Source organism: Lycorma delicatula, chromosome 10, assembly GCF_047948215.1.
Source record: "Lycorma delicatula isolate Av1 chromosome 10, ASM4794821v1, whole genome shotgun sequence".
In the NCBI taxonomy this organism is placed as follows: Eukaryota; Metazoa; Arthropoda; class Insecta; order Hemiptera; family Fulgoridae; genus Lycorma; species Lycorma delicatula.
In genome coordinates, this window is record NC_134464.1 from 42,583,940 (window position 1) to 42,600,708 (window position 16,769).

The window sequence follows — 16,769 nt, forward strand, 5'->3', positions numbered from 1 at the left end:
GAGAGAGAGAGAGAGAGAGAGAGAGAGAGAGAGAGAGAGAGAGAGAGAGAGAGAGAGAGAGGAGAGAGAGAGAGAGAGAGAGAGAGAGAGAGAGACGAGAACAATCCACACATCGTGAAAGTCAGATCTGAACTAACTAAAAAAGTGGCATGATGAGAAGAGGGGAAAACAAACTACGCAATAGACAGACGAGTGTGTGTGTAATCAACAAGAGGTAGTGTGCTAGTGTTAGTGTGAGGAAGATTAGCATAAACGGGAAGTTTGGGTACGAAAGAACATAACAACGGTTATTTTTATAAGCAAGCAGACCATTAAAAGAGTTACGTAAGGCTGATAAAATAATTGCTGAATACGAACAAGTTGAGGAAACGACGTGATCGCAGACAAAGAAAATTAGACTTCTAGGAACTTTGACAACATTAAAATTATAACTGAACTTATAATCTAAAATGAAGTAAGTAATCTCTAAATATTACTGAAGCAGGTTTGTTAATTATTTTATTAAAAACTTATCTTCTAATAAGTAAAATAAAAGATCATTAGCTATTAAACATCAATTACATGAAATTTTATTCGATTTGTTACATCATTTACAAATAGAAAAATACTTTTAAAAAGAAATTTGATAATATTGTTCTAAATTTTGTTTAATATGGAAGTCTAAAGAAATCAACAAATGAAAATTGGTGTTTGTAATAAATAAAAATTTATTTTCATTAATAATCAGTTGACTTTATTAATAATTAAAATGTCAAAAAACATTCAAAAATTAAAAATAATTTCAAATAATAATTATAGTGAATAAAATGTTATGAATAAAAAAAAATGAGATAACAGAAGAAACAGATATTACATACCAGTAACACCTTTTTGTCCGTGACGACTGCTAAACTTATCACCAATTTCAGGCCGACGTGTTTGTCTGAGTAATAATTTTATAAGGAAAGCATCTTCATCGTTTGAAGAAACCATAACTTTTTCTATGTAGCTTGGTACAGAACCTCGATAACAAATCGGCACATCTTTATACTCTGGTGTCATTTGTGTTGATGTGTTTAATGGAGCTTGAGAAGGTACTGTGGTAGGCATAGATTTATTAACCATAACCTACCATAAAAATAAAAAATACAGATTAATAAAATTAGTACACATAACAAAAAAATATTACGAAGAATATCTAAAAAAAATTTTAAATAAAATGCTCTTTTACTTTTGATATGTACAGTGTTCAACGAATGACTTTTTTTCTAACAACAATGACTACTGTCTCTAATTGAGTTTAATGTAATACTTGTTCACATTTTATTGAAGAAAAACACGGACTACATGAAACAAATGGAGTAAACTGTTCCTTTAAAATTCTAAACAGATGTATATTGGATAGAACAATTTAAATAAACAACAACCTTCAACACTAATTTGTCAGTTCCTGAAACTGCCATCACCTCCTGAGAAATCTGGTTAATAATTAACAAAATCATGCTAAAATTTTCATAAAACTTCCATATCCATAAATCATACAACAGTTTTATTTTTAATGGGTAGGTAATGAAATAGGAATGAGTGAGTATACTCACTCCCTCGGATGTACAAATATTAGAAATTAAAAGGGAGAAAAGAAAGAAAGAGATAAGTAGGTAGGCTTACCATATTTTTTTGGGTCCAACCCAGGACATATTTTTGAAAGACATATTGTTTCACTTTATTTATTTAGTTGTATTTTTCACAAGACATGACTTTTTCCGAAATGGTTTGTTTGTTTGTTTTAATTACATCATAAAATTCACAAGAAAGTTCTGAATTAATTTTAACATTTACCACATGTCTAACAGTAGATACTGAAAGTCTACTCCTTTCTGCAGACCAAATGTTCCCTGTAATTGAAAAAACTCTCTCAACTGGAGCAATGTCCCAGGCAAAGACATCGAAAATTCAACCACTTTAGAAATATTGCAACACGAAATAATCTTTTGAAACACCTTAAAAATTGCTTTCCACTTCTCTTCAATAGTATCCGGTACTTTTTCAGAACTTGAACCACAACCTATCCATTGGTTTTGAATTACCTGGTTCAACAATGTACATTCATCAAATAGGTCATCAATATTTATGGAATCTTTTATAATTTCATTAACAATTTGTGCACTCTCTTTTAAATGAGACCAGGCAATTTTAGTTCATAAATTTATCTACTGAAACTTACTAACTTTATCAAAATTGGTTCTCCACAACTTTATGTACTGGATAATAGAATTATAAAAATTGTCTACGCTTGAGAAGAATTTTTGTTAGTGAACATCATTATTTTCTTTTAGAGTATATAGCAATTCTTTAGCAGAAGATGGCATAAATTTTTGGGTTTTTCTTTCCTGAAGTTGAAAAAATTAATTCAAAATATGTCTAAAATGCTTCTGTTGCTGTGATAGAATTAAATTCCAATTTCAGAACTAGTTATTAAATAACTGTAGAGTACCATGTACAAATTTCAAAAACAGTTCACTTTCTGGATTTTCAAAAAGTCAAAAGTCAAAGAGTCATCATTTTGGGCATTTATCACAAGATAACAAGTGTGATTTAGGCCATCAAAAATGGAAAGAATTCTTTCTATTGCAGTAACAAACTAAGGCACCTTGTGCTGCTATGAGATAATACTTTTTTGTAATCTGTTTCCACAAATTCATAGAACTCTTTCATTACTCTTACTGTATATATGTGACGATATTTATAAATTTTTATAACAACTTCTATGTCCAGGGTAGAGAATCACATGCTGTTTGTACTGAATTGTGTACAATGTCAGCTGAACAACCAATTGCTAAAATCTATCTGAATCACTCTGAACTTTTCTGAATACATTTACATTCCTCTTTCTCTTCACACCACCAAAATTACTGTTAGTGTTATCAGCAGTATAACAAACCAAATTTTCCTCAAGTTTGTATTTTTTCACACACTGCAAAAGATACCGAGTAAAAATTTAAGCAGTTTCACCTGCCACTTTTCGTCGAAATGTAAAAGTTTAATCTGAATTACCTCTTTGAAATATCCTACAACAATCAGAACAAGTTTTACTGTTATATCTTAACATATAACAAACACAAAATTAGTCTAAAACACTAAAAACAACTTCCATAACAAATTTATATGGAAAAAGGATGTCCATTAAGATTTTAAGATTAAGATAAAAAAAATTCTGATTTAATAAATTAAGATTTAAAAAGATTATTGGTGGCCATCCAGAAACAGTGCATCTCATCAAAAAATATTTAAAATAATGATGCTATGCATAAAACATAAAAACAAAATTTTTGAATTTAAATCCAACATCTTTAAAAATGCAAGAACCAATTGCAAACAAAATCAGGAGACTTATAGACCTTAATAAATAATAAATGGTAAAAAACATTGCTTAATTAAAAAAATCAGTACATTTCATTTACAAAATAAAATAGTTTGTAAATTTTCATTTCCTAAAATAAAACAATGTCAAAGCAAAAGTGATATTTAAACAAATTTATACAGTGCACCACAAATTCAAAATAAGACTTACTTGTCGTTCTTTAACTTGTTCTCCTGGTGAAGCAATACCATCTACATCTAAAGGAGTATGTCTGTAAACAGGCTTCTTTGTTTCTGCATCAACTAGAGGGCCTAATATACGATCAAATGTTTGATTAGCATACTGTTTTAATGTACATTTTGCATTACGATAGACCAGACATCGACCATATCCTAAAATGTTAATTTGAACATAATGAAACAGAAAAAAAATATCATGAATAAAATAGTCTTTAGTTTATATTAAAGGTATATAGAATATTACAAGGATCATTCAATAATTAATAAGGCAAATAGCAACAGCGAAAAAACTATTTAATAGAAAAAACTGAAACTTCCAACATTCAAGTTGGCAGCATCCCTGACATAGAAAATATCAGCTACTCAAAAAGAATTTTCATGATTATAACCTCTTTTGTTGGTTTTGCAGGAAAAAAAGGAGGAACAGCATGTCATGATATGATTTTTATTTTCTGAAGCTATAAAATTGGCCAAATTCACTCTAATGTTAAAACAGTAAGGTAAAAGTACATTAACTGTCCAAATTTTTATAAATGGACTAAACCGTTTAAATTGGGCAGAATGAGAGACCAATTTTCATCATAATGGAAGACCAGTGAAAGTTTTGGCCGACATTTCACAAAATTACATTAATGATTTTATTTGAAAGGACAGAAGCATGAAAAGTGACTATTGGCACTGTCCATTCCATCATCCATCATAAGCAGAATGACTGCAAAACATGTTAAAGGTGAGTTACAAGACAACTGATTCAAAATCACAAAAACACCCAAATTTATATTTGTAGATAATTTAAACAACAGTTTTTAGCAGAAGGTAACGCCTTTTTAAATTGCATAATAACTTCTGATGAAACTTTGGTTCATAATTTTGAGCGGACTCTAAATATCAGAGTGTGAAATGAAACATCTGAATTTGCCTAGCAGGAAAAAATTCAAAAGCTACATCAGCCGGTAAAGTGATGCTAACTGTGTTTGGGGATTATAAAAGCCTAATTTATAGCGACGACTATTTGGAAGAACATCATAGAATCAACAGTGAGTATTAGTGTGACATGCTAGAAAATAATGTAAAACTTCAATAAGAAGGAATGTCCTGTTCTCTCTTAAAAGGGGAGTTCTTCTTAATGATAATCCCCACCCCTTACTGAAGAAAAGACAGGAAGTTTTCAAAAGCTGAGTTGGGAGGTGTCACCAAATCCAGCTTATAGTCCCGATCTTGCACCATTTGGTCTTTTTTTTGTTTGGTCTTCTCAAAGTATTTTTACATGGCATAAGTTTGGCAATAATGAGCAGATCAAGAATGCAATACAGAAATGGCTTCAAGGCAAACAATTCTTTACAACTGGAATAAAAAAGCTCACACAAAGATTAGACAAGTGCTTCAACATTCAAGATTGGATAATATTTCAACATTTAATCCCAATTAGTAGGTCTGAAATATTATAGAATGAATACAATACAAAAAAACAAACATTGTATCATACAAAATTAATAATCCTCAGAGAATAAAACTAAAATAGTTTAACATTCATAATTTAGCTTAATTGTGGCTTAGACTGTCTGGAGATTCTCCATACAAATGATACAGTAAAACCTCATAGAAACATAGTGACAGTCAAAAAATACATTATTTTAAAAATATATTTTTGAATAAAATAATGATGCTTCCCAAAGGTAACAACTGTTTTAACTGGCATTTCTCATACAACCTTCCCTCTGGGTTTTCTAATAACATAACCTGGAGCTGTTCTGAGCAACGCTATTGAAAAATAAGTTATTAACCAAATTTTAATTGAATTTAAAAGATATTTATAGTACACTAATGTCAGAGGGTGAATACATCTTACAAGGCTCTAATTAAATGTGCATTTTTATTACTGCTTACAGCCAACAAATTCAAATCATCCCATACTTAATCATACAAATGTACAAGAACCCATACTTGTTAGCGCACCTCAATCAATCCAATCTCATAAGAACATCTAATAGGCCTTTAATATAGTAAAGTAATTAAAAATGTAGATTTAGTGAAACATAATAAGAAAATGTTTTATCCAGTTTTTTTTATTATATTCTATATAAAAATAATATAATTTTTTTTAAAACTAGTATGACAGGTATAAAATTAATATTTAATTTGTTAATTACAGGAATTTTTTTTTAACCGACATTTTATGACCATGTATTCAGCCTACCAAAATAATAGTAACTACAATAATAGTGACAGTATTTATGATGGAATAAAAGCCATTAGGAAAATAAAATACATCAATAAAAATATCCACTGCTAATAACAATGGCTATTGTACACTGCTATTTACATAAACACTAAGTGTATAGTCTGACACTCAAGTACAGATAAGTTTGCTCTTTTCCATTCCAAAATTTAATATTTTCCTCTAATATCAAAATATTGATGCAATTTTTTGAATCGTCATGAAATCTTTTATAACCAAATACAGTATGACGTTTTAAACAGAAATATCAATATATAAAAAAACAGACTTGTCAATCTCAATTTGGTTATTAATTTGTTTTATCTCTATGAGCTCTTTTCAACATCTAATAAAAAGCCAACTCATAAACTACAGTACTAAATAAATCTTTTCATTTATTCAATCTATTATTAGATTCTTCAGCGTATAAAATGATGTAAGTAGTTGTTATCTGTTAGTAATTTTTCTACTCAAAAAGAATTTTTTTAATATTTATTTAGTTTTTGAAATTGTACGTATATATGTATGTATTATTTTATTAACTTTTTTTATCAATTTAAAATGTTGTTGCCTAGCAACATAATATAAATTGTTTCACGTTTGAACTTTATTAATTATATATGTTTGTATACTGGAAAGAGTCACAAGAATAATCAGTGTATAATTTAATTGAATTGTTTATTTTGATATAAAACATACATAAAAACATATTAAAAGATACTGTCTGCAAAATTTCTGTCTCTATAAATAACATTTACTAATGTTTCTATCTTGTTTTAAACGTAAGAAAATCCACACGGATAATCCAAAACCGGAGGAAGATGAGTATCCAAAATTCATTTTTGATATTAAAAATAGATTTGACTTTCTTGTTGACGATTTAAATAATAAATATAAAGATATCTGTTACAATTATGAACTTGAAAAGTTAGCAAATGAAAAAATGAAATCAACCATTCAAGAACTGATATATTTTCAGTATGGAAATAAATATATTATTTATCAACTATACAAAAAAAATTGTTCTTTAGAAGATGATATAGAAATGCTTAATAAAAAGAATCTTCAACAAGAGGGGATTATTAAAAATCTCCGATCAAAATTAAAAGAAAGTAATTTAAAATTAATGTCAAAAATTGCTCACTACAAAAACAATGTCACAAACGCTGTGTCGCATAAACAATGTGATGAAACTATTACAAACTTAAAATCAGAGTTGTTGTATCGTAAAACCAGAACGAATGAATTACAACAGATTATTTTGCAAGACAAAGCAAAAATTAAGGAACTAAATAAGCAGACAAGCTTGTACAATTTGGCATTCTATTTCTTAGAAGTTATAGATGAGCGAAATGCGGTCAGAAAGGAAAATGAAGTTCTTAAACAAAATCTACACTCACTTCAGGAGAAACTAGATGAAGCTACAAAAAAGTGTAAAAAAAGTCAGATGGAATTCGAACGACTACAAACAATTTATAAAAAGGCTGTCAACGAATGGAATTTATTACAACAGAAAGAAAGTAATTTAAAAATGAGAATTGAAAGTTACTTTGAAAATCAAGTAAAACAAATTCAACAACAAATGGCAACTTATAATGAATTAAAGAGTAAAAGTTTTGATGAATTTGAAAAGTCGATTGAGATTAAAAAGGTGACATCAAAAAGCAAAGAAAAAAAGAAAACAAATGATAATCTACAAACTGAACATTATGACTATCTTGAAATTGAACGTAGAGTAAAAAACTTGGCCATCTTTAATCTCTGGTCATCACCGTATTTTAAACTGGGTCGAAGTAATACAGGGTGTATGACAATTAGTTCCATTCGTCGACAATTACCTGTATGTAAGCCAGTATGTAAATCCTATATACTACATAAATCCAGATCAATGGCTTGCCTAAACGTTGAAAGTCTGGCTTCTAAAAAGAAGCTAAAAGGTGAAGCCGGAATTGGGAAAATATTCCCTAGCGAAAATGATTTCAAAGAGACATTTTATATCCAAGAAAGTGAATATATAGAAAAACTAAGAGAACAGCTAAATATTAATGATTTAAAAAAGTTAAATATTCAGGATCCTAAAATATTCTCCGCTACATCTGTCAATAAAAAAAAAAAATTAAACAGATTCTTCAAAATATAATTCATTAACGAAAAAAGTTGCTGTTTTTATTGCTTCAATGTTTTTTGCAAGAGTACAAACATATTAACAAATTAAAATTAAATAATTATTAAAACTCGATGAATAGATTTTCAAGAACAACATATTCATTTTTATGATATTATAAATGTCTAATAATTGTATGTAGTAACCTAATAATGGGAAAATAAATTTATTTTGTTACTATAGTTTATATTTCTGTTTATATATAATATTAGGTGTTTTTCATATATAGTTCTCTAACGATCAATAAATTTAGCCCTTTGACGAGCTTCTTCACCTACCCAGAATAGTGCTCTAATTATTATACCCTTTTGGAACACAAATATTTTATTAAAATGTTTCAACAGCCCTTCACCAACCTCTGATTCTATACTGGCTGAACTAATCAGAAGAATAAATCTATTTCCTAAAGCATACATTTTGTAAAATTTAAAAGTTAAGATTACTTTAAATGTTGACACACATTAATTATGAGTGTTTCATATAAAATATGGGTAAACAAAAATATCCAATGTAACTTAAACTTATTTACACTTTCAAAAAATGGAGATTGGCCGGTTCTGCATCCAGTTGAGTAGTAGTCTGATTTGATTTATCCGATTCAAGCAACCGTGTGGTCAACCAAAGACCAACACACCAGGTTGGTCTACCGGCAAACTCATCACCGCTACGGTATATCAAACCATACACCATATGCTTGCTATTTTTATTTTTTATTTTAGACCTCTGATATGTTTTTATTTATGAAAAATAATAATAGCAGAAATAAATTTAAAAACTTAAATAAATTTGCCTTTTTGACCATTATAATTCAGCCATAATTATATGTCCATGTGCAAATATGTTCCTTAAGCTTTCTCTAAAACTGCTGCACAAGTAATTACACAAAAATCTGAAAGAGGTTGACCTCCCAATAACTACAGACCTTCCTCAAATTCCTTCATCTGTTAGAAACATACAATAACAAGTAATATGCAAAATAGTTGTGGTTGGGACACTCCAGAAAGAGTTTGGCAAGTGGTTCCTTGATGACTAGCCACTATATCTGCTGTTAGTGTCTAGTACCCTATCTGAGGATTCCTGATCCACACTTCCTTTGTGATCTATTTATCTCTCCACTACCAAAAAATGTAAAACTACTGTCAGATTACTAGAGCTATGCCTGCTCTGGGGTGTCAAAGGAATCTGATGTGGACACCACATGACTTCCTTGTACGCCTATTAAATTACATATATTTATATTTTTTATTACATTTTTTTTTTTTTTGTTATTGAATTATTGTAATTTTTTTTTACAATCAGAGATTAATAATTATTAATAAATCAATATATTTAAATAAAAAATAGTAAAAAAAAAGGAAATAAAGTTGGATTCAAACTGATCAGCCTTCCCCTTGTAAGATCCAAATATTTCATTAATTAAAATTTTATTGGGGTATAACTCTGGAAACAATGAAAATAAGTACCACTTATGATATAACGTTGAAAAGCTCTCAGTGAGAGCTTATTACTGCACAGTTAAGAAAAAGTTCAAAATCAAAATTTTTTGGATTTTGGGCTTTATTTGAGACTTTTGGGTCAGTCGATTGTAATCAAAAAGGGAGGTGCATAACTAGAGGTTACAACAGTCCTAAGTCCAAAATTTCAACATTCTACGGTTAACTGTTTTAGAGTTACGCAAGATACATACGTACATACATCAAGCTGAAACTAGTCAAAATGGATATTTCTGTTGATATCTGAAAACCAAAATTTTTTGTGATTAATGAACGAAAAATTTATCATCCTCCCCAAGGCATCCTCAGTGGCAAGCTTTTAAATCCATCTCATGCAATCAGTAGCTCAGAAGCTTCTTTGTTATAGATATATAACTTCTAAATGTGCTAACTCTAGCACATCTAGAGAACACTAAGCCACTTTCTGCTTCTTCTGCAACTGCTCAGAAAACAGATCGTGCTTGTTCATGACAGCCTCAAGCACTACAATTATTTTTTTAGTTCCTTCAGTAACACAAGTTGAAAGTCAATTAAAGTTCCTTATCGATGAAATTTTTAGCGTATGAATAAATATTATTTGTATCCAGATAATAAATGCCTTTCATTCCAGATGAATGACAGAGCTGCTACAACTCTGATATGAGAAATTCTGTACACTTTTGAAAATTAGATAAATACTTGAAATTAGGTTATAAAATTATTTAACTAAAAAAAATTACATAAATATGTATAAATTCATAAAATTAAGGTTTTGGTGCCCCATTATCAAATTATTTTTTCTCAAAGAAACTTTCGCAAAGTTACTTAATTATCTTCAATAAATATATTTCTGATCTAAACTAAAAACTCAGTTCTGAGTTTCTTTGGTCAAGTGAATAAGGATAACATATTTAAATTTAATTTCATATTAAATATATCTTGGTAAAAATGCTACAAAAAAACTGCTTCCTTTTAGATCATCTTTGAGCTCAATATATTCTGAATTAAAGTTTTATTGTACATGGCAAAGAACTACCTGCAAACTACAAAAGGGTTCTTAACTACTTATCATTTCTGATAAATTAATTAGTTTTAATGATACATGAAGCAATATTAAATCAGACTTACCTCGATCAATAGATGCCTTATTCAATATCAGAGCATCTTCAATATCATATCCAGAATAACTCATGACGGCAACAGTCGCATTTTGTCCAGCTGGTAACTTATCAAAATTAATTAAATCAATAGTTTTTGTTTTAACCATAGGTGCTTGTGGATATACTAGATTGTACATTAGAGTGTCAATACGATTTCTTTGATTGTATCCAATTGTTCCTGTAAAAAAATATGACCTCAATTTTTGTTATATGTTTCAAGTAAAATATGAAGCTGTCACTTATTTGTTAGGCATGACAGTGAGGAAAACAGTTAGATTCTAGTTTGTTTCTAAACAAATTTACATAGACTTGTCCAAAATAACCATTATTAACAGAGATAAGAAGAATGTTCAAATGAGTATACTGATTTATGAAGAAAAATAAAAGAGATGTACAGAATATATAACATGCAATAAATTTTTGTTCCCTTAATGATCTACTGGCCTTACTTTTGAAAATGTTATTTTTTATACAATATTTTATTTGAGATTATAATATACAGTCAAAAGCATTAATTTTAAAAAACTAATTTGAAAAAAAAAATATATTGTTCAGTACTAGAATGATAAATTATTAAAAGAATATATTTTAATGTAGTTATAGAATTCAATACAAACTGAAGAGGCGGGATACCATAAATATCAATTATTGGAAACTAAAACTAGCTGTTATAAACTTTTTTTTTTTTTTTTGTTTTACCTCCGGGTCCGTATTCAAACAATTTATTCCGCAGAGGATGAGATGAATGTTTTGTAGCGTGTGTGAAAAATGCCATGCCTGACCGGGATTCGAACCCAGGACCAGTTATAAACTTGTCAAAAGATAAAAACACACACACACATAATATATATATAAAATAAATAAATATATATAGATATATATTTGTAATGTTATTAATAACTGGGTTATTAATAACCCAGTTTAAACAATGGAAATTAAAGTGTCTTTAAATCAATTTTAAAATTGCTGCATGTAATGCTGCAGAAGATAGGGTTGAATTATTATCAGGAAAAGATCTTTAGTCATGAAAATTTCGTTATTTTTAAAAATGAACAATCATATTATAAAAACTAAAAAAAAAAAAAAATTCAAATATAGAATATTAAAAATAAATATTATATAACAGACATAAAGTAATTTATTTTACTTACCCATAGCTTGTTTACCCATAGCACACTGATAAGTATTTCTAGGGCTTTGATTATGATGTGGATATGGTACAAGTCCAGCACAAACGCCAAGTAATGTAAATGGGGCAATTTCCATATGAGTTGTTCTATTATCAACTTCCGTTTCATCAACAGCAATCCTACTATCATTTTCTTCATTAACATCTAGGAACTCTATAAGACCTTTAACCACAAAATAAAGCAAATTACTTAAAAAAATATATCAAAGTAAAACATAGTAGGAAAAAATTTTAATATAAAAGATCATAATCTATAACACAAATAATGTAATTAAAAATGAGTTAAGTAAAGGTTCCACTTGAGATATTAATTTTTAACTTATTTTTAATTTTTTTTATTGTATTTTCTAAGTTTTTAACATTCACTTTGAAATAAATTAAGTAAAAATAATTTTTGTTTGTTAAAATCCTTTTTTGCCATATATTTGGCTTTTTTGGCAGTCATCATTTACTTTTTCTGGTTTGATACCATTCTGTATTCCTTTCTGTTTTGTGCTAATCGTTTAACTTAACACGATTATAAAATCCCAGTTCTACAAATTCCAATCTGCCTTCCACAGCAACTTATCAATTTCCCCTCTATATTTTATAATCAATCTACCACCAAATATATGATCTATCAACTTGTACTTCAATAATGTTGTAATTTTTTTATAGCAACAACATCAGTAATTACTGGTCCAGTTTTTTTTAATATGAGACTTTTGTTATACAGGAACAACAGCATTCCCAATTAATTTTTTGCTACTTAAAAAAACAATACTTTAATAAAAAATAATTTTAAAAAAATTATTACCATCATTAAGTAAATCTTGAAACTTCCTTATACCCTGTTTAAGTTCATCAATATGGGTTTGTTTTACTAAAGGTTCTCCTCTTTCAACAATTATATAAGGTCTGCAATAAAAAATATCAAATATAAGCCATTAAAAAACATAAATATAGTAATGAGAATGTATGCAAGATTAAATAAAAATATCAATTTTTTTTCTTCATTTACTTTGCTTTGAACTAAGATGAAACAATTTTAAACTTAGTAAGGTGTAAACAATTGAAAACCATGCTACATGTGTAGAAGAAATGCATTAATCCAATATTTTAAAATCTTCAAAAATAAATTTCAAGATTTGGGGTTTGACTTTTAGACTAAGGCAGTAAAGCAAGGGTGTTGCCCAACTCCAACCTTGTTTAAAATGTATGTTGAAAATATGATGAAAAATTTTCTAAAATAATAGGAAGGAATCAGCATAGGAGGCAGAAGAATAAATTGTAAGAGGCTTGTAGATGTCATGATATAAAATACCATTTTTATTGTGCTTCCTAAAAAGGAAGTTCTTATGTACCATATTAAGAGAAGATTGTAAAACTTAAGAAAGATATAAAACACTAAATGGTAACTATTAAGCAACCATTTTTAGAAAGAAAAAATTATTATGCAGTAGCATGTAATTATTTTTGTTTTAGTAATGTCTTGCTTCACAGTAAATTTATCAGCTAATGCGATGGAATTTAAGGTGCTGGATAGATTAATAAAGAGAAATTGTTTGTAGATTAGATATTTGTTTATTTGATTTAGATTATATTCATATATATAATTAATTCATAATTTATATCGACAATCATACAATATTTACAGTGAACTATTTATATAACATTAACAAAAATTAAATTGTTATTTTATGTTTACATAGTTTGTTTAAATAACTTGTTAAATGCTTTAGAAAAAGTAACTCAGAACAATATATTCTTTAGTAATTGTATTTTTTGAGTAAGAAGTAGCTGTAGAATTCACATGACCATCAGCATAATAAAAATTAAGTACGCTTGATATCATGTCCAAACAAGTACCTTGTGAAATACATTTAAGGTATCTGAATGGATATGAAATAAACAAAGTTTTTAGTGAATTAATAGCAGTAAAACAAGCTTATAAAATAAAATGCAAATAGATCATCACTCTTATTATTAATTTACCTGCATAATCTGCCACCATCACAGCTGATATATACACAGCGATGTTTATGTTGCGGATAAATTGATATGAAACCGTTAACTCTACCACATCTACGTAACATCCTAAATATTTTCACAATTCTCTGATAATTTCTTGTGATACCTTGAATATTACCTATAAAAATAGTAAAATTATAAAAATATCTGTAAACTTATAAAATTAAAATCAAATTAGGACCAGCTGTTAAAATAACAACAGCAATTGTACATAATTTTTAAATTGAAATAATCTGAAAATTTTATTTTCTACTTCTCAAAATATTTTACAAGTTCGGTTTGTTATACAAATGCAAGAAGGAGAAACATCAACCCCAATAATCAAAATTTTAACTTTATGGAACATATTTTTTTTCAGCTAGAAATCCTACAATCAAGTCCATAATGTTAAAAACATCAACTTCTCTGCTGAATAGACACTATATATAATGCATTCTTTGTTTCCCAGACAGAAAATGGTACGTTAATTTTTTTATAAGAAAATGTAATTGTTGCATATCTTAAAATGTAAACATCTTGCAAGATTTAGCTTTTTATTTATAATATCTCTCTCTCTCTCTCTCTCTCTTTATATATATATATATATATATATATATGAGACCATCTCCCTTTTATAAAAACTGTAGCAGATTGCAGCACTCGCATAAATTAATATGCAATTTCCATTATTATAGTATTTTTATTTTTACATTTTTATTATGCAGTAATGGAATTATTTCAATCATGACTAAGGATCATTTGATTTAACTAAAATAACATTTTGATGAATATTACTTATATAATAAGAAACTGACATCAATGAAAAATACATGGTTGAATTTTCACCCAGATACCACATTACAGATAAATAATTACATTAAATTTATTCTAGCACATGAAATAACTAATGAAGTTCCTTAAAACCAAAGTTAAAGAATATCAATAAAAAGAAGACAAATATTCAAAAATCAACAAATGTTAGATGAATATTAAGTGAATATACTTTGAAATGGTACATACTGATTTAAAAAATCTGTGAAACAAACTAGAAATGTGCTCTTATAACACACTTGCAAAAAAAAAGATGCAATACTTTGAATGAAAAACATTTAATCACTGATCTAGAGCAATACTGAATTAAGTTCTCTTATATTGGAAAGGAAACTAGACTACCAAAGAGAAACTGGAAAATAGGTTTAGAAAGCTGATAAGAAAGGAAAAATGCTAAAAGAACAGAAAGATAGGGGATATAGAAAGTATGAGATGGATATCAAGGTGGAGGTAAATACTATACCAAATAAAGACTAACATCTTTGACATAAAACAATACAGATTTATAAGGTGTAATTTAATTATCGCAATAGAATTTTAGTCTATTGTATGGGCATTATCTTTTACTTTTATTCTATATTTTTAATAAAATGAATTAGTAATGAAATAACAAAATTATAAAAACCTGTCTTAGAAAAATTGTTAATGACTTTTGATATGAATAATACAGGTGATCATAAATTTTTCAGCACATTTTTGGTGTTAATAAAAAATAGCAAAGTAATGTATTCACATTACTTTGCATGTTTTATAGTTGAATAGGGCATTTAAAACATTGTTAAACTTATAACTAGTGGTATTTTTATAAGTGAAAATTAAAACGTCATGTAAGTGATTTATAAATCACTTATAAAGTTCTAAACTATACTCAATTTCACGCAAAACATTATGAAGAGTATCTGAAGTTATTCCATTAAGTACACCTTCGATTCTTCTTTTTTAGGTCCAGGGATCTAAAATTTAATAAATGTAGGCGTTTCGTGATAATTCTATGTATGAATTATAAACTTTCAAAAAATGTCTGAAAAATATTTAAACTGATGGGAGATAGAGCAAAAGACTAAAAAACATACATTTAATTTTAAGAGAGAGCATGATTTTTTGAAATAATTTTTTTTCATTATTTATATATACATTGTAAGTATGAAATTTACTTTAATAAAGTTTTCTCTAAAATGTTTCTGAAGAAAATTGAAATTTGTTTTTTCACAATACCACCACCCCCACCACCTTAACGAATTAAAAAAAATATATAATATGATCAATGCCCTGGGCAGGAAATCCTTTTTATTGGGTGGTTGTTCTCTGGTTTAGAATTATTTTATTTTGTTCATTTGGAGCTTTTCTTTTTTTAGATATTAATTAACAATTTTGGAGTTTGGGGTAGCTTCATCTATAGGGGATGATTAAATTTTTATTTAGAATAATTTTTTTTTGTACCCTTTGTATCAGGGTTTATCAGTTTTTTAGATTTATTTTTTCCCCCAAATAAGAAATACTTACTTTTAATTGTATTTTATTGTTGAATAACTATTTATAAGTTTATATAAAAAAATATCTGAGCCAAATTTGAAGAAAATCAGTTTGGTTAAAAGCAGTGCATCACACATATGTATGTATATACATACTTTTTTTAGTCTAAATGAACTAGTTGGACCCTAAAATTTAAAAATTACAAAAGATCCGATACTCTAATTTTGACATGATCACCATGCTTTCCACTTTAATATAGCTATTTGCTAGGAAAGTAATTATTGTTTTATTTTTCATTAATGTTATCATTTAAAATTTTGATTATACAAATAGTAATCAAAGATGTAATCAATATCTGTGTAACACATTCTGTAAATATTTTTCTTTTGTATTACATAATTAAATTGCTTGTGCAATATGAAAAAATAAATTCTACAAAAAACATGTAGATAAGAAGTAAACATTATGAAATTACAGAATTAGTTAAAGGATTAATAAAATATTTACAGAAACTGAATGATGCCTGGATTTTATCTAAAAGTAGCTGACAACACAGTTGTAGGCCTTTCCTGTTACTGCGAGTTGTTTCTGATGCATGGGTTACATACACACACAACTTAATTTAAAGCACATATTATTTTATTTAAATACAATATTTTTTGGTTTATTTAATTCAATGATTCAACTAAAGCGT

General features: G+C 27.7%; 1 protein-coding gene across 1 annotated transcript in view; it reads right to left on the reverse strand.

Moving 5' to 3' along the window:
- Polr3B (RNA polymerase III subunit RpIII128) overlaps window positions 1-16,769 on the reverse strand; it is a 68,911-nt gene that overhangs the window by 16,431 nt on the left and 35,711 nt on the right. Inside the window, exons 12-17 of the mRNA XM_075376982.1 lie at window positions 13,757-13,910; window positions 12,579-12,679; window positions 11,745-11,945; window positions 10,562-10,771; window positions 3,551-3,732; window positions 858-1,107 (exon numbers count right to left, since the gene is read on the reverse strand). Coding sequence (XP_075233097.1) covers window positions 858-1,107; window positions 3,551-3,732; window positions 10,562-10,771; window positions 11,745-11,945; window positions 12,579-12,679; window positions 13,757-13,910 — 1,098 coding nt within the window. The remainder of the gene's footprint in view (window positions 1-857; window positions 1,108-3,550; window positions 3,733-10,561; window positions 10,772-11,744; window positions 11,946-12,578; window positions 12,680-13,756; window positions 13,911-16,769) is intronic.